Source organism: Oncorhynchus clarkii, chromosome 9 (genome assembly GCF_045791955.1).
Source record: "Oncorhynchus clarkii lewisi isolate Uvic-CL-2024 chromosome 9, UVic_Ocla_1.0, whole genome shotgun sequence".
Lineage (NCBI taxonomy): Eukaryota > Metazoa > Chordata > Actinopteri > Salmoniformes > Salmonidae > Oncorhynchus > Oncorhynchus clarkii.
Genome location: NC_092155.1, coordinates 9,554,905 through 9,573,954, shown reverse-complemented (window position 1 = coordinate 9,573,954; position 19,050 = coordinate 9,554,905). Strand labels below are relative to the sequence as shown.

The window sequence follows — 19,050 nt, the reverse complement described above, 5'->3', positions numbered from 1 at the left end:
TAAGACAACAAAACCTGACTGCATGACAGAGCGTTAGAGCATTGGGCAACATGAAAGGGGAGGATGATATTGGCGTTTCTCTGCAAGTAGGGTGAGTCAACATGTTTTTTTTCTACTTGCACGCACTAGGCACACACAGAAATCAATGTCATAGACAGCCACATCATATTTAGCTTAAGCTGATTGGACTAAATTGTTTTTGTTTTATTTTAGTTGTCACTGTGTAGTGTCTTAACACTTAGTACTTATTTATGTAATAAGAAAGACTCTGAATACAAGCAATTGAACTGGAGCTTCACATTTACTCAAACGAGTTAGTACTGGAATAACATAGAACAACACTGTGCATGACCAAGGGTGCTCCATCCTTAAAGGGGACATCAATAATTAACAGATGTGATGTGATTGGTCTGTAGTTGAAATGGTGCTGGAATAGTGCAGGCAGCTCCTGTGTTCGTTGCAACTTGCAGTAATGCTGTGTAGTTTGAAATCAATAGTTGAGTGGTCCGAAAATGTCAGAAACATTAACTTGCTTGACCATGCTGAAGGTCAGGTAACTGTTTATAACATTCAATATTCTTTGAGGACTTTACCAGACAGAGGTTGCTCTGTTTTTTTTAATGAATCATAGTTGTGGTTGAATTTATTCTGCCACTGTATCTTCTTATTGTCTGGGCCTTTAGACCTATATATCACTGTCGCAAGGCATATGAACTATAAGGTTATAGAGCAAACAACTTAATTAGCACCACACACAGGTTGTAATATGGCTTTTTCCCCCCTGGATTGGCTTCCCATGTGATTTTACCCACGCACCGCTACTGTGTAGTTATCGTTTTCCTTTTCAACTGGTCTGTAAACTGCTTTGCACTGGATTCAACTCCCACCTAGCTGGCGGCGCTGTTGTGTTTTTCTGGGCTCGCCAGCCATTAGAACAAACGATTTTGTAAGATTCCTTGACTAGAACACGGAAGTAGAATTAGAAACGAGTTTGTTTTGGCAATAATTTAGTGGAGTAAAAATAAGACATACTGACTGAACTAAATAGGCCACCCAACTCTCATTCGACTGAAAATGTCTAAACTACAGTTGTTGCGTTTGTTTTTAAATGAGCGTTTAACGGCGGCTGCTGTGGAGATTTTCGGTGCAGTTGAGAAAACGGTGGTGGAGTACCAGGAGGAGAATGATCGGCTACGGAGACTGCTGCGGAATCGAATCACACCGGATATTAAACTATGTAGAATAGGTTAGTATGCAGATCTACTGATAGCTAGTTGTAGTTGAAGGCCCGGTTTTGCAAAAGCGATGGAATTTTAGCTTCCGAGTGTTTTTAAGATGCATCGTTCCAATAAGGTTTATACTAGTTACCACAGCCACAAAGTAAAAATATATATATCTATATCGTAAAAATTCATGAAAACCAACATTTTGATTTTTGGTCTTCATTTAAGGTTATGCATAAGGTTAGCACTGTGGTTAATGTTAGGTTTAAAATAACGTTTTTAAGAAGGTACATTTAAGAAATGGGCGGGGTTTAGGACTTTGTGGATGTGGTAACTTGTGACAACCTTCCTATAACAAACGTTTCCAAAAACACCAAGCAGAGAGAACATTCACTAGTGCGTCGTTCGTTGGAGTGGGTGTCGATAGGACTACATATAGGATCGAAAGAAAGTCAGCCCTGCTCTCAGATCAGCTTTCTCTATTCATATCTTACTTTAATATTAAAATTGTTTCACAATACGGACGACGGGTCAGCTTCTAGAGAGATATTACCACCTAGGGCAGAGTGGGGTAAATTGAGCCGCCCTTGTTTAGAGGTTTCATGAAGCTTGTCTCTAAACCGAAGTTGATAATTGGAAGATTGTATATTTCATCGGTTGTGTTCTCTGAGTTTCAATATGAGGTCTTAAACCTGGCATGAAAGTAGACCCTTGTAGCTGTGTGGGCTAATATAGAGGGGGTTTGATTAATCTGGCCCGGGGTACACCGGGCTATGGCCTGTCTCGTCATCGTGCGAAAGCGGGGAGGGAAGAGTGACCTTAAATTCGAACAGTAATCTGCACCATTCTGAGATGTTGTCAACGAGGCAGCATGGTAGGGTACTAAGGTGTAACTAGACCCCATAAGAACAATGTCTAATTGCTGACACAAAAAAAAGCAATGTTTGGGGGGATAGTATGTGGAGGAAGCTCACACTTAGGTGTGGGGGGGCAGGGTAGCCTAGTGGTCAGAGCGTTGGACTAATAACCGAAAGGTTGCAAGTTCAAATCCCTGAGCTGACAAGGTACAAATCTGTCGTTCTGCCCCTGAACAGGCAGTTAACGTCATTGAAAATAAGAATTTGTTCTTAACTGAGTTAAATAAAGGTGAAAAAAAGGGTGAATAAACTATTAATGGAGATGTCTACAGTTTACACTTTTTAGTTACCCCCCCTTCAAAAATAAGAGACTGAAATATCACATTTACATGGTCACAAATAAAGCTATCCCCAGTCAAATTGGAGCCCATCTCCTGCACTACTCACACTCCAGTCCCCACCTGTGACTGAAAACAGGGAGCGATGCCAATTTAAAAGCTCTCTCTTAAAAACATAGCTAGCTAGTGGAAACATTTGCAACTGCAATTAAGTTACATTATCTTTTTAATGTATTTTTACCTCAGATGATCTGGTAGTAAGGTTGCTAGCTAACTATCTGGCTAGCATTTACTGCTTGTGAAGTTGCTCGTCCAACATATTACTACTTTACACACAAATAAACAAGTGGATTATTTATCTTAAGGGTTTCCTACTTGTATATTTAAAAAACAATTATAGATCAAACTTCATAGGAATATGTCTACAACTTTTTCAAAATGTCAAAAAACTTGGTCAACTTACCACAAAATTGTTTTGTTAAAACATCTCCAAATGCTGTGATTACACAGAGGATTTTTTTGGAACTAGGCCTAATCAATCACCAACAAAAACGTGGAAGAAGCCTTAGACTCTATTCCCGACCTTCCACTGTAGGCTTACACAGCACAGCCATTGGTTAAGCAGCACACAATAAAACGTTTTTTATCAGCAAGAGCAGGCCGGGACTCAGGGTGGGAATATCCATTGCCGTGTGTAATGCAGCCTCGCTTTATTTACAACCTGGTTCAGTCTGCTTTTCAAGGGCGGTTCGTTGCTCCAGTGCCTTTCCGTTCACCTTCACACTCATGGGCCAGACTACACTCAATCATAGGACCTACTGAAGAGATGAGTCTTCAATCCTTAAAGGTTGAGACCGAGTTTGCGTCTCTCACATGGGTTGGCAGACCATTCTATAAAAATGGAGCTCTATAGGAGAAAGCCCTGCCTCCAGCTGTTTGCTTAAAAGTTCTAGGGACAATTAGGAGGCCTGGGTCTTGTGACCGTAGCGTACGTGTAGGTATGTACGGCAGGTCCAAATCAGAAAGATAGGTAGGAGCAAGCCCATGTAATGCTTTGTAGGTTAGCAGTAAAACCTTTAAATCAGCCCTTGCCTTAACAGGAAGCCAGTGTAAAGAGGCAAACACTGGAGTAATATGATCACATTTTTTGGTTCTAGTCAAGATTCTAGCAGACGTGTTTAGCACTAACTGAAGTTTATTTAGTGCTTTATGTGGAAAGCCGGAAAGTAGAGCATTGCAGTAGTCTAACCTAGAAGTGACACAAGCATGGATACATTTTTCTGCATCATTTTTGGACAGAAAGTTTCTGATTTTTGCAATGTTACGTAGATGGAAAAAAGCTGTCCTTGAAACAGTCTTGATATGTTCTTCAAAAGAGAGATCATGGTCCAGAGTAACGCAGAGGTCTTTCACAATTTTATTTGAGACGACTGTACAACCATCAAGATTAATTGTCAGATTCAACAGAAGATCTCTTTGTTTCTTGGGACCTAGAACAAGCATCTCTGTTTTGTCAGAGTTTAAAAGTTGAACATTTGCAGCCATCCAATTCCTTATGTCTGAAACACAGGTTTCCAGGGAGGGCAATTTTGGGGCTTCACCAGGTTTCATTGAAATGTACAGCTGTGTGTCATCCGCATAGCAATGAAAGTTAACATTATGACATCACCAAGAGGTTAAATATATAGTGAAAACAATAGTGGTCCTAAAAACGGAACCTTGAGGAACACCGAAATTTACAGTTGATTTGTCAGAGGACAAACCATTCACAGAGACAAACTGATATATTTCCGACAGATGAGATCTAAACCAGGCCAGAACTTGTCCGTGTAGACCAATTTGGGTTTCAAATCTCTCCAAAAGAATGTCCATACTGTCTCTACACACCACCATCTGCATACTGTATATAGTTACACTGAGTGCACAAAACATTAGGAACACCTTGCAATATTGAGTTGCCTTCAGAACAGCCTCCATTCGTCGGGACATGGGCTCTACAAAGTGTCTAAATTGTTCCACAGGGATGCTGCCCATGTTGACGCCAATGCTTCCCACAGTTGTGTCAAACTGGCTGGATGTCCTTTGGATGGTGGACTATTCTTGATACACATGGGAAACTGTTGAGTGTGAAAAAAACAGCAGTATTGTAGTTCTTTGCACACTCAAACCGGTGGTCTTGGCACCCTACTACCATACCCTGTTCAAAGGCACTTCAATATTTTGTCTTGCCCATTCACCCTCTGAATGGCACACATACACAATCCATGTCTCAATTGCCTCAAGGCTTAAAAATCCTAATTTAACCTGGCTCCATTCCTCAATATTAGGAAGGTGTTCCTAATGTTTTGAATACTCTGTTTATTTATCTGCTGTTGATTTGTCTATCTGGTAAAAAATCACTAATACAGGTCCCCTCCTCCCTCTGGTGGTATGGATAACCTTGTAATGATGTCTCCATAGAAACCTGGAGTCAAATGAAGGTCCTATTTATCAAATTACTATAGGCGGAATTAGATGTTTTGCCTGGGGTCAAAATGACCCCAACTGACCTTTTTTTTACAAAGTCCATATTGATACAGAAACATTAAACAATGATTACGATTCATTAAGAACAAGTTGATTGACAAAGTCATGAAACATTTGAAGAATTGAATAAACTTTTGGACAATGATGATAAAAAAATATTCCTCAAGGTAAAAAAAAAAAATTGCCACTACTACCACTTTAACTGGGTATGATTAAATAGTTGTCTTTGTCACAAAAAGCTGATTGAAATGGGATATAGGCAGGGGCATAACTTAGTCCAGCTTCTCGACAGACATTGTATTTGCTTCAGACAGGAAGTAGAACGAAGTGAGTGGGCGCAAACTAGGATTGCACATTTTGGGGAATATACAGAAAACTTTCCATGTGAATTAACGGGAATATATGGGAATTAATATTATTACCACTTAAATGTAGATGTTTTTTGCATTCAATATATTTATCATATCAAATGGAGACAGAAAAATAAACATTTTATCTTGTCATAAATAGACATAATTACAAATGATTAAATCCTTCCAGTAGAAAAAAATAAAAATACTATTTGAACTTTAATTAAATGAGTTGACTCTTCACATGGGACGATTTCACAGAACAACAAAAGAAAGGGAATATTAAATGATCCCCAATGATACATCACGTCTCCCAAAAACATTTTCAACATACATTTGTTGTAAAATGATAGTCTAGAAACTAAAGCTTTGGTTGTCTTCCTCTCAGTCTTCTATGTCTTCTCCCTGGACCTCCTCAATGTCCACCTCTTGAACATCAGACTCTGAGGCCTCTTCTTCACTGTCACTTTCCAACCTTGTTGAGGAAGGCTCGTTGTCAGGCTCAAAAAGACTCAAATTTGCCCGAATGGCCACCAATTTCAACCCTTGTATTGGTCCGCATTTTGCGTGCTTTGGTGTGTGTGTGTGTCCCCACACAAGGACCAATTGCGCTCTGATGTTGGTGGGATTTGGAGGATGATGTTGGCAACAGGGGAAAGAGCCTCAGATCCACAAAGTCCCTTCCACCAGGTGGCTGATGAGATATGTTGGCAAGACTGCCATATTGCATCTCCATCACAAAGCCCTTGCTTGAAAGTGTACTTCACCAGACTGTCAAGAACCTTGCCCTCATCCAGGCCAAGGTGGCGAGACACGGTAGTGATGACACCATAGGCCTTGTTGATCTCTGCACCAGATACGATGCTCTTGCCAGCATACTTGGGGTCCAACATGTACGCTGCGACGTGGATGGGCTTCAGGCAGAAGTCTGGACACTTTTTGATGTATTTCAGAACTGCAGTTTCCTCTGCTTAGAGCAACAGTGCAGTGGGCAGGACAATACGGATTTCTTCTCTTACATCTGCAAGCAGAGTCTGAACATCAGACAGGTTGGCATTGTCTCCCTCAATCCATGCAATGGCTACTGCTATAGGTTTCAGGAGTTTCAGGCTGCTTACCACTCTCTCCCAAAATACATAATTAATGAGGATCCTCTTGATGGGGCTGTCCATATCGGCAGACTGTGATATGGCCATTTCTTGGCGAGACTCCTTCCCCTCCAGGAGACTGTCAAGCATGATGACAACACCATCCCAACGGGTGTTGCTGGGCAGCATCAATGTGGTGCTCTTATTCTTCTCACTTTGCTTGGTGAGGTAGATTGCTGCTATAACCTAATGACCCTTCACATACCAAACCATTTCCTTGGCTTTCTTCAATGCTTGAGCAGCACAGCCAACAATTGGATGTGAGGGTAGGACTCCTCCACTTTAGACCAAGCAGCCTTCATGTTCGCAGCATTGTCTGTCACCAGCGCAAATACCTTCGGTGGTCCAAGATCATTGATGACTGCCTTCAGCTCATCTGCAATGTAGAGACGGGTGTGTCTGATCTCCCTTGTGTCTGTGCTCTTGTAGAATACTGGTTGAGGGGTGGAGATGATGTAGTTAATTATTCCTTTCCCACGAACATTCGACCACCCATCAGAGATGATTGCAATACAGTCTGCTTTCCCTATGATTTGCTTGACCTTCACTTGATCTCTGAACTTTGCATCCAGCAAATGAGTAGATAAAGCATGTCTGGTTGGAGGGGTGTATGCTGGGTGAAGAACATTCAGAAATCTATTTCAATACACATTGCCTGTGAGCATCAGAGGTGAACCAGTTGCATACACAGCTCAAGGAAGACATTCATCAGCATTTCTCTGACTACGTTCCTCCATTGAGTCAAAAAAACTTCTGATTCCAGGAGGACCATGAACTGTTGCTATCGATAAGGTGTCTGATTCATCATTTTCACCTCGAATAGAAGTATAGGGACTTTTGTCAGAGGTTGCTTGTTGTGAGCGCTGAGAGAACTACGCACTTGGCCAGATGATTCTGTATCTTTGTTGTTGCATTCTTTACATATGATTTGGCACAGTATTTGCAGTTATACACAGCTTTTCCTTCTACATTAGCTGCAGTGAAATGTCTCCACATTAGATAGTGCCGGTGCCATTTTCCTTTAAAGATTAGGAAAAAAGGAGTAAAAAAAAAATCCATGTATAGATAAATACAGATAAATGTTTTAAAATGAAACATGTATGGAAACAAGTGAATTAACACTCATCAGTTAGCAGGCTCAAGCAAGCTAAAACCCACATTGTTAACAAGTTAGAAATTACTTACACACACTTTGCTGTAGGCTACTATTTACTAGTTAACAAAAAATAATGTATGTCATAAAATATATTCACCCCACCCAGTATTGTAATCAAAACTTACCAGATAGCACGTGGTCCTTGGCTCAGACAGTGTAGTTGTGTGGGCTCAATAGCATCTCATTCGTGGGCAAGACCTTGAGAATCAGCTGCACATGTGATGGAAGAATGCAATGTGCATGCAGAGGGTTGCAATTCTATTGAACTGGGGATAGTTTAACCAAAATATGCCACAAGACCTAGAATTGCCTTATGTGTATCCCACAAAAAAGGTTCACTGTTATAAGCTATCTTTTATAATGAATTTAAGCAAATTCCCAGAATTCCCAGGGCTTAACTCCCCATGGAAAATTTCCGGGAAGTTTCCGACCCTTTGCAACCCTAGTGTAAACGTTAACATCCATGTTTGGTTTTGGTTTGGAGGAGGGGGAGCGGGATGTGTTAGCATCTAATAATTTATTATTTCCTGGGCACCACTCTGCAAATAAAACTACACTTTCCTTATCAGAAACGTCCATCAACCACAGATATACCCTCCGAAGGGGGAAAAGGGTTGCCAAACAGGCGGTAAATACGTCCCACAGTGGGCTAGTGTTATAGTGCTAGACCGAGATACAGTCTGTCTAGAAGGTGGCCCTAGCTACCTGCTAGGCTGTATAGAATACAGTCGGTCTAGAAGGTGGCCCTAGCTATCTGCTAGACTGAGATACAGTCTGTCTAGAACCTGGCCCTAGCTATCTGCTAGGCTGTATAGAATACAGTCGGTCTAGAAGGTGGCCCTAGCTACCTGCTAGGCTGTATAGAATACAGTCTGTCTAGAAGCTGGCCCTAGCTATCTGCTAGGCTGTATAGAATACAGTCGGTCTAGAAGGTGGCCCGAGCTATCTGCTAGGCTGTATAGAATACAGTCGGTCTAGAAGGTGGCCCTAGCTACCTGCTAGGCTGTATAGAATACAGTCGGTCTAGAAGGTGTACCTAGCTATCTGCTAGGCTGTATAGAATACAGTCAGTCTAGAAGGTGGCCCTAGCTACAGTGCCTTGCGAAAGTATTCGGCCCCCTTGAACTTTGCGACCTTTTGCCACATTTCAGGCTTCAAACATAAAGAAATAAAACTGTATTTTTTTGTGAAGAATCAACAACAAGTGGGACACAATCATGAAGTGGAACGACATTTATTGGATATTTCAAACTTTTTTAACAAATCAAAAACTGAAAAATTGGGCGTGCAAAATTATTCAGCCCCTTTACTTTCAGTGCAGCAAACTCTCTCCAGGAGTTCAGTGAGGATCTCTGAATTATCCAATGTTGACCTAAATGACTAATGATGATAAATACAATCCACCTGTGTGTAATCAAGTCTCCGTATAAATGCACCTGCACTGTGATAGTCTCAGAGGTCCGTTAAAAGCGCAGAGAGCATCATGAAGAACAAGGAACACACCAGGCAGGTCCGAGATACTGTTGTGAAGAAGTTTAAAGCCGGATTTGGATACAAAAATATTTCCCAAGCTTTAAACATCCCAAGGAGCACTGTGCAAGCGATAATATTGAAATGGAAGGAGTATCAGACCCCTGCAAATCTACCAAGACCTGGCCGTCCCTCTAAACTTTCAGCTCATACAAGGAGAAGACTGATCAGAGATGCAGCCAAGAGGCCCATGATCACTCTGGATGAACTGCAGAGATCTACAGCTGAGGTGGGTCCATAGGACAACAATCAGTCGTATATTGCACAAATCTGGCCTTTATGGGAGAGTGGCAAGAAGAAAGCCATTTCTTAAAGATATCCATAAAAAGTGTCGTTTAAAGTTTGCCACAAGCCACCTGGGAGACACACCAAACATGTGGAAGAAGGTGCTCTGGTCAGATGAAACCAAAATTGAACTTTTTGGCAACAATGCAAAACGTTATGTTTGGCGTAAAAGCAACACAGCTGAACACACCATCCCCACTGTCAAACATGGTGGTGGCAGCATCATGGTTTGGGCCTGCTTTTCTTCAGCAGGGACAGGGAAGATGGTTAAAATTGATGGGAAGATGGATGGAGCCAAATACAGGATCATTCTGGAAGAAAACCTGATGTAGTCTGCAAAAGACCTGAGACTGGGACGGAGATTTGTCTTCCAACAAGACAATGATCCAAAACATAAAGCAAAATCTACAATGGAATGGTTCAAAAATAAACATATCCAGGTGTTAGAATGGCCAAGTCAAAGTCCAGACCTGAATCCAATCGAGAATCTGTGGAAAGAACTGAAAACTGCTGTTCACAAATGCTCTCCATCCAACCTCACTGAGCTCGAGCTGTTTTGCAAGGAGGAATGGGAAAACATTTCAGTCTCTCGGTGTGCAAAACTGATAGAGACATACCCCAAGCGACTTACAGCTGTAATCACAGCAAAAGGTGGCGCTACAAAGTATTAACTTAAGGGGGCTGAATAATTTTGCACGCCCAATTTTTCAGTTTTTGATTTGTTAAAAAAGTTTGAAATATCCAATAAATGTCGTTCCACTTCATGATTGTGTCCCACTTGTTGTTGATTCTTCACAAAAAAATACAGTTTTATATCTTTATGTTTGAAGCCTGAAATGTGGCAAAAGGTCGCAAAGTTCAAGGGGGACGAATACTTTCGCAAGGCACTGTATCTGCTAGGCTGTATAGAATACAGTCTGTCTAGAAGCTGGCCCTAGCTATCTGCTAGGCTGTATAGGATACAGTCGGTCTAGAAGGTGGCCCGAGCTATCTGCACTCAGGCATTTCTCAAGAGAAACAGTCTTAGTCTAGAAGATGGCCCTAGCTATCTGTTAGGCTGTATAGAATACAGTCTGTCTAGAAGGTGGCCCGAGCTATCTGCACTCAGGCATTTCTCAAGAGAAACAGTCTTAGTCTAGAAGATGGCCCTAGCTATCTGTTAGGCTGTATAGAATACAGTCTGTCTAGAAGGTGGCCCTAGCTATCTGCACCCAGGCATTTCTCAAGAGATACAGTCTCAGTCTAGAAGATGGCCCTAGCTATCTGCTAGGCTGTATAGAATACAGTCGGTCTAGAAGGTGGCCCTAGCTACCTGCTAGGCTGTATAGAATACAGTCGGTCTAGAAGGTGGCCCTAGCTATCTGCTAAGCTGTATAGCTCTTATAAATGTATAGTCCAAATGTTTGATTCAAGTGTTCTATTTAATTATGTGGTATATACAGTGCCTTCACCCATCTACACACAATGAAAACATGTTGTTTGAAATGTTTGTAATTTTTTAGAAAATGAAAACAGATCTCATTTACATAAGTATTCACACCCCTGAGTCAATACATGTTAGGACCACCTTTGGAGGCGATTACAGCTGAGAGGCTTTCTGGGTAAGTCTCTAAGAGATTTGCACACCTGGATTGTACAATATTTGCACATTATTCTTTTTTTTAAAGTATTCAAACTCTATAAATTTGATTGTTGATAGTTGCTAGACAGCCATTTTCAAGTCTTGCCACAGATTTGCAGGTGTTTCAGGTTATTGTCCTGCTGAAAGGTGCATTCGTCTCCCAGTGTCTGGTGGAAAGCAGACTGAACCAGGTTTTCCACTAGGATTTTGCCAGTGCTTAACTCTATTCCATTTATTTTTATCCTAAAAAACTCCCTAGTCCATGCTGATGACAAGCATACCCATAGCATGATGCACCACCGTGCTTGAAAATATGAAGTGTGATGTGTTGCGTTGGATTTGCTCCAAACATAACGCTTTGTGTTCAGGACATAAAGTTCATTTCTATGCCTCGTTTTTTGCAGTTTTACTTTAGTGCCTTATTGCAAACAGGATGCATGTTTCTGAATATTTGTATTCTGTACGGGCATTCTTCTTTTCACTCTGTCAATTAGGTTAGTATTGTGGAGAAGCTACAGTGCTGTTGATCAATCCTCAGTATTTTTTTTCTATCACAGCCATTAAAATCTGTAGCTGTTTTAAAGTCACCATTGGCCTCATGGTTAAATAACTAAGTGGTTTCCTTCCTCTCCGGCAACTGAGTTAGTAAGGACGCCTGTATCTTTGTAGTGACTGGGTGTATTGATACACCACCCAAAGTGTAATTAATAACTTCAAAAAAGGGAAAGGGATATCCAACATCTGCTTTTTAAACTGTTTTACTCATCTACCAATAGGTGCCCTTCTTTGCAAGGCATTGGGAAAACCTCCCTGGTCTTTGTGGTTGAATCTGTGTTTGAAATTCACTGCTCTACTGAGGGATCTTACAGATAATTGTATGTGTGGGGTACAGAGATGTGGTAGACATTAAAGAATCATATTAAACACCATTATTACTGAACAAAGGGAGTCCATGCAACTTATTATGTGACTTGTGAAGCACATCTTTACTCCTGAACATATTTAGTTTTGCCGTAACAAAGGGGTTGAATACTTATCGACTCAAGATATTTCAGCTTTTCAATTCTAATTAATTTGTTTATTAAAAATATCCACTTTGACATTATGGGGTAGGTATTGTGTGTAGGCCACACAAAATCTCAATTAAATCAATTTTAAATTCCGGCTGTAACACAACAAAATTTGGGTGAAAAGAAGGGGTGTGAATACTTTCTGAAGCCACTTCAGATAACCTCTGCTCCTCCTCTCTCCTTCCCTCCAGACTCCCTGCAGGTCTCTGTCTCTGAAGAGGAGGTTCCCCCTGAGCAGCAGCACTGTGAGCGGGAGTGGAGCCCCAGCCTGGGGCAGGAGGACCCAGAGCCCACACTGATTATAGACGAAGAGGAGGAAATCAGGACCAGTCAGGAGGAGGAGCAGTTTCAAGGGCTGGAGCCTGATATAGAGTTCATATTCACTCCTTCCTGTGTGAAAAGTGAATGTGATCAGGAGGACCCACTTTGGTCCTTGACTCTTCCCCAAACCCAGACTGGAGAGAACAGAGAGAGTAATTCTAAACCAGTGGATCTCAAACCTTTTGGCACTGTGACCCACATTAAGGGTCTCAACATTCCCTGTGACCTTCCAGATAATCAAAACAATGCCTACAGACACAGCTCAGCTGTAAATAGCAACCTAGTAGGGCTTGACATCAGCCCACCATTTGATCCCAACGCACCAATGGGGGAACCCTGCATCTGCCCCTTTTGTGGCAAGACCTTCAAACAAAAAGGAAATCTGTCCATGCACATGAAGATTCACACAGGAGAGAAACCGTTTAGCTGTGGTGACTGCGGGAAACGCTTCAATCGCAAGGAGCACTTAACCAGACATATACGCATTCACAGAGGAGAGAAACCATTCAGCTGTCATTTTTGCTGTAAAAGCTTCAATCAGAAAGGGGATCTAAGGAGACACATACTGACTCACACAGGAGAGAAACCATTCAGCTGTGGTGACTGCGGTAAAGGCTTCATTCGCAAGGAGCATCTAATTGCACATATACGGACTCACACAGGAGAAGTGTCGGTGTCAAGCAGAGCCTAACCATGCATAAACTGGCAAATGTATGTAAATAAAGTTTGCTTTGAATGATGAGGTAATGATCACACTAGGGGTGCACCGATATGACATTTTTGGCCGATACCGATAACCAATATTACAATTTTTTTGCGGACTTTTAAGCATTCTAGTACAGTTAAAGAGTTAACACACACACACACACACACACACACACACACACACACACATGGACTCAGTGGTCTAAGGCACTGCATCTCTGTGCAAGAGGCGTCACTACAGTCCCCGGTTCGAATCCAGGTTGTATCACATCCGGCCGTGATTGGGAGTCCCATAGAGAGGTGCACAGTTGGCCCAGCGTCGTCCGGGTTTGGCCGGGGTCGGGCCGTCATTGTGAATAACAATTTGTTCTTAACTGACTTGCCTAGTTAAATAAAGGTGACACTGACCAAAAAGTTATTTATTTGGCATTTACGTATGTCCCCATTACCAGTAAAACATCATCAAAAACCTATTTCTTTCACTTACTTGCTGTGCTGATTCGTTAATTTGTTCAGTAGTTTCATTCTCAACCAGAATTTCATCATACGTGTATTATGTATTATCATGTATACATGATTATGAGAATGAAACGACTGAAGTGTAGTTTCAGCTGTCTGTCTGTCCGTGGCCTCTCTTCCTCGGTGCGCAATGTCACGGTGTCTGTTTCCATCTTGTCCAGGTGTCCAGGTTACATTTCACATAAACCCTGTTTCTTGTCTGCACCGAGGTAGCGGTCCTTGTACCTTACACATCCAGCATGGTGGCAACACAGTAAAGAGGATCAGAGAGAATGCCACCGAATCCCTTGTTCACAGCCTCTAGTAGAGTACTTTTCCAAATTTTAAAGCCACGGTCTGTGTTGGCAGTTTTGTTGAGCGGGCATTTCAATACCATGACCGAGGGTATCACGTCTGCTGCAGACGCAGTTGATGAGCTTATTTCTCCAGTCGGTTGTTTCGAATGGAGCTAGAAGTGTGTTCCTGTTTCAAACATGTTCTCAAATGCCATTGAGATGGCAGCAGCGGTATGACAACCAGCACATTCTTTAAGCAATACGACTTTCCTCAGTACGAAATCCTCATCGACTCACTGTGCTGTCAGACTCAGCATGCTCATGGGACTGAGATCGCTGGTCCAGATGTCAGTCGTGAAGCTAATAGCAGTGACGCCCATAGCAAGTAGCTCATAGATGTACGTTTCACAAAACTGTGTAACTCCGGTAGGGCAACATCTGAAAGATGGCGAGTACCGGGGCTCAACCAGTCGGGGAAAAGCCAACATCATCCACGACAGAGAACGATTCATTGTCAAGGGCAATGAATTCCATTATCCTGGCGATAATGGATTTCACCTTTTGAGTCGTCTCGCTGAAATGTTCTTACTCTTTCAAATGACTGCTGGACTTGAACTTGTTTAGTTGTTGGAAGTGTGCGCTTAGTATTTTTCTGCGTTTGTTCTGTGTAGCGCTGTATTTTTTCGTGGTGTCATATCAGCTACCCATGTTATATTAGGTATGCACGTCGGCTTTGACATCGGTTTTACACATCGGCGATAAACTAGACATCGGGCCGATGTTGGCTTTTTTAGCTAATATTGGCTTGTAAATAAAGACCCACTGACCAACTAGTAGGCAACCCAACTCTCATTCGACGAAAAATGTCTAAGCCTACAATTGTTGCGTGTGTTTATTAAATGAGCGTTTATCGGCGGCTGCTGTGGATATTTTGGGGGCAGTTGAGAAAACGGTAGTGGAGTACCAGGAGGAGAATGATCGGCTACGGAGACTGCTGCGGAGGACACCAGAGATACAACTATGTAGAATAGGTTCGTATGTAGATCTACTGATAGCTAGCTTCAGTTCTACTCAATAAACTGTTTAGGCAAACAGTGATCACCATTTTTTAAAGAAGAGTAAATTCACCATACATGTTTAAAAAGTTGTCTGTCACAAAAACCTTTGTCTTTCTGACTTCAATACATTTCATTGGAGACATTGAATCTTATTTTTGTTTAGTTGAGGAAATTTTGTCTAAGTATAAAACGGTCTATCTAAAAACAAATTATCCTTGATGGCTGTACGGTTTTGGAAACCTCAACACTCGACTTAATTATCATCCCAAAATAACTTTATAAATACAAAAGATTCGAGCCAACGTTTTAATTCCCTCTCTTTTTTCCATTAGCTCAGAAAGTGACATAGTTCAGGACAGGGTTGCCAGGTCAAGTAAACATTTATAGGCCAATGACGACTGAAAACCCGCCCAAAAGGCCTGCAAACTAGCCTCAATTTTTTTCACATAACATCGTCGAGCCAAGTAAGAAGGAATATCGTAGTAAATGCAAAATTCGGTTTTCCTCAAAATAATTATTGGGAGCTATGTCATGACGTAATAAAGGAATTTGAATGTGGCAAGAGAAAGGATAAATCGTCCTTATTAAACTCGTCAGATCATTTTCCACCAATGGATGTCGACTTAACTTGTTCTGACTGTTCTGATGAAGCAATAAGGCCCTAGGAGGTGTGGTATATGGTCAATATACCACGGCTAAGGGCTGTTCTCATGCACGACGTAACACGGAGTGCCTGGATACACCACTTAGCCGTGGTATATTGTCCATATACCACTAACCCCGGGGGTGCCTTATTGCTTTTATAAACTGGTTACCAACGTAATTAGAACAGTAAAAAGTATTTTTTTTTTTGTCAATATATGGTCTAACATAAAACGGGTGGTTCGAGCCCTGAATGCTGATTGGCTGACAGCCTTGGTATATCGGACCATATACCACGGGTATATGGGACTCAACCCGTTCTCTTTGTGTTCAGTGACAGTGCCAATACATTTTGTTTTGTTTTCTGCTCATAACGCACCGTGGCCGTTAGAAGAGTGTGAAATTACAAGTTATTACATCTGATGGGTTCTGACTTCTAAACTTGAAAATATGAAATATCCTTATTCATGTTACATTCTGTCAGAATATGTTATTGTTAGACATCAGGGATCCTATGGGAAGGAGAAGGGCCACAGTCTGGTACAAGTCAACAGGACAGCCGTGAGTTGGGAAGGGGTGAGGAATTTGGGGCCTGAGGTCAGGTCAGATGAAGTGAGGAAGAACAGATATCACTAAAGTTCTGTCTAGCGTCAGACGTGTAAGGAGGAGACTCAGCAGAGGAGAAAGGGTTAAATACCAGTACTTGTGTGAATATGTCTTGGTCTTATGCAGCTGTGCGACCCAGTGGGTGAATAAACTTGGTTTGAGTTTAAATAATCGTCTGTGAGTTTTTACTCTTTATTTACAACTGAACAGATCATTGGATTGATACACGTGAGTGCACACACACACACACACACACACACACACACACACATACACACACACACACACACACACACACCTGCACGCATACAAACCCAAAGCGCCCGTCTCTACCTATGTATGTAGCCACGGTTCCTCCTCAAAATAATCGGTGGCACATTTTCCAGGTCCTAATACTTATAATACTATGGTTATTAGGTGCTAAAAGAGCAAGGATTTCTTTGTTACTGAAGCCAATTCTAAAGTATAGTTTCACCAAGTCATGTACTCGGGCATTTCAACGGTGGCATGCCCAGCAATAGGGAGCCAGGCAGACATGCATTTAACCAAATCCCTTCTTAAAATTGAACTGCAACTTTTCTCCAAATATTGCCCCTTTATTCTCCAGATATTGCCACTTTTTTTTAAAGTACTAGCATGCAACAAATAATAATCCAAGTACCACCACCCCTTGCAGTTTTTTCTTGGCCCTAAAACTCTTCTGAAAAAATCTATCAAAATCCTCTCCAATCCTACTTCCATGTTCTGGTCAAATAATTTTTCAAAACTGGTTCTAATGGGTGATGAACCTGGAAACGCACAACAGCGCCACCAGCGGGTTGAGGGTTTCTAATGTAATAAGGCAGCCTACAGACCAGTCGTAAAGGGAAACGATGACTGTGTGTAGAGAAAACAGTGGCAGGGTTGAGCGGATTACTTTAACAATTGAATCTGTTGTTGATTACAGTTGTATGAAAAATAAAGTAATCAGTAACAATCCTTTGGCTTCCTCAAAATGAGTAACGTAATCCAATTACTTATGGAATACTTTCACTTCTAACACCGAGGCATTAAAAGCCACTAATTATTTCATTTAGTAACATGACTATTTCCTATTTAGGGACTGGCGTTAAAGCATACAGATCCTATAGTTTACATGTTCCATATTCTGCGTGTGATAGCATACACAGGCTACTTCCTAACATTTTCAGTTGGTAGCAGAAGCCTATGCCAGCTACTTGTCTATTGTTATATGTTAATATTTTTACTGATACAAACTTATCTTGTGTGCCTTAGTGATAAATCTGAGCGTACAGATTTATGAGCCGCTTGCATGCGACCTCAGTATGTGACCTCCTGTATTTACGATCGGCAGTAATTTAGCTTTATGGGAAGTTCAGGGAGGAACAGAGTTGTGGCGATATCAACTATCTTGATCTGCACAGATGATCTAAAATACTTTTTACAACTCTGTTCCCTTGGGGCATGTTTCTGCACATCTGTCACAAAGATAAAATGATGTACTTTCTATGAAAAGGAGAGAGACAGCTCTGTTCAGAGAGCTTTCAACTCTGACTATTCTAAGTGATGGTTGGTTGCTTCATTCGTGCAAATCTTATGTTGTTTGAAAAAAAATCTGTCGTCTCTTCCTATAGAATTTCTCTGACAATTTGGTGACAGCGGGGGGGAGGGGGGGGGGGGGGCTAACTCGGCTTGCTGATTGTTCCCGGGGAGACCGAGGTTAACTCCGCTTGCTGATTGTTCCCGGGAAGACCGAGGTTAACTCCGCTTGCTGATTGTTCCCGGGAAGACCGAGGTTAACTGCGCTTGCTGATTGTTCCTGGGGAGACCAAGGTTAACTGCGCTTGCTGATTGTTCCCGGGGAGATCGAGGTTAACTGCGCTTGCTGATTGTTCCCGGGGAGACCGAGGTTAACTGCGCTTGCTGATTGTTCCCGGGGAGACCGAGGTTAACTGCGCTTGCTGATTGTTCCCGGGGAGACCGAGGTTAACTGCGCTTGCTGATTGTTCCCGGGGAGACCGAGGTTAACTGCGCTTGCTGATTGTTCCCGGGGAGACCGAGATTAACTGCGAGCACGGGCTGTGTTAGATGTGGCAGGGAGCCCCACACTAAAAAGGAGCAGAAGGGGATTCACCTCGGAACTGGCAGGGAATGTCAGAGAGTGGATACGCTATTCCGAACAGACAAGATAAATTAAGGGTGAGACTGATTTTCTTATAAACATCATAGAAAATATTTTTGTTAAAGCAGAAGTATCCTGGTCGGAGACAGTGGTTGTGTTTCTCTGTTGAAGCAGAGAAGCGGACATTGGATGATATGATACGGTTACGAGTTATGTGATCCCAGGGCACAATCCTGAGATGGAAAAAAAAAAAAACTTTGTAAAAGAAAACGAATTAATCAATTATTAATTCATTATTATTATTATTATTATTAAGCTATAAATGTAAACCCTACATGCAAATTTACATAGGAGAAACTACCATGTGGGTAAATTACATATAATAATTAAGAATATATGTTATTTTTTTCCCCTTTTCTCTTTATAAAAAAATATATATATATTGAATTATAAGAAATGAAGACGTTCCTAATTAAACAATGTTATTTTGTGTGTCTGAGTGTGAGTGTGTTTATAGTGGAGTTTCACAATGGGAGACAAAAGCAGTAAGGGAGAACCTTGCCTGCCCGATCTGTTGATTGGACTGTTGAAGGTCATGGCAGATGAATAGGGACATTCTGGAACAGGTAGTGTTCCGGCACAAAGCATCAGAATTTCCTTTAAAAAGGCACATTGAGTCACCACTGCCTATTGATATT

General features: G+C 41.7%; 1 protein-coding gene across 1 annotated transcript; it reads left to right on the top strand.

Annotated features, from left to right (window-relative positions):
* The first annotated feature begins 958 nt into the window (after nt 1-958).
* LOC139415842 (zinc finger protein 300-like) lies at nt 959-14,146 on the top strand. The gene is made up of 2 exons (XM_071163972.1): nt 959-1,246; nt 12,296-14,146. Exons 1-2 carry the CDS (start codon nt 1,075-1,077, stop codon nt 13,114-13,116), a joined length of 993 nt encoding a protein of 330 aa, XP_071020073.1. The 5' UTR covers nt 959-1,074; the 3' UTR covers nt 13,117-14,146.
* The last annotated feature ends 4,904 nt before the right edge of the window (nt 14,147-19,050 follow it).

Excerpts from the sequence above, each read along its gene's own strand:
- LOC139415842 (XM_071163972.1), top strand. The coding sequence starts at position 1,075 with ATGTCTAAACTACAGTTGTTGCGTTTGTTTTTAAATGAGCGTTTAACG. Across the intron at positions 1,247-12,295 it reads TATTAAACTATGTAGAATAG|ACTCCCTGCAGGTCTCTGTC; the intron begins GTTAGTATGCAG and ends CCTTCCCTCCAG.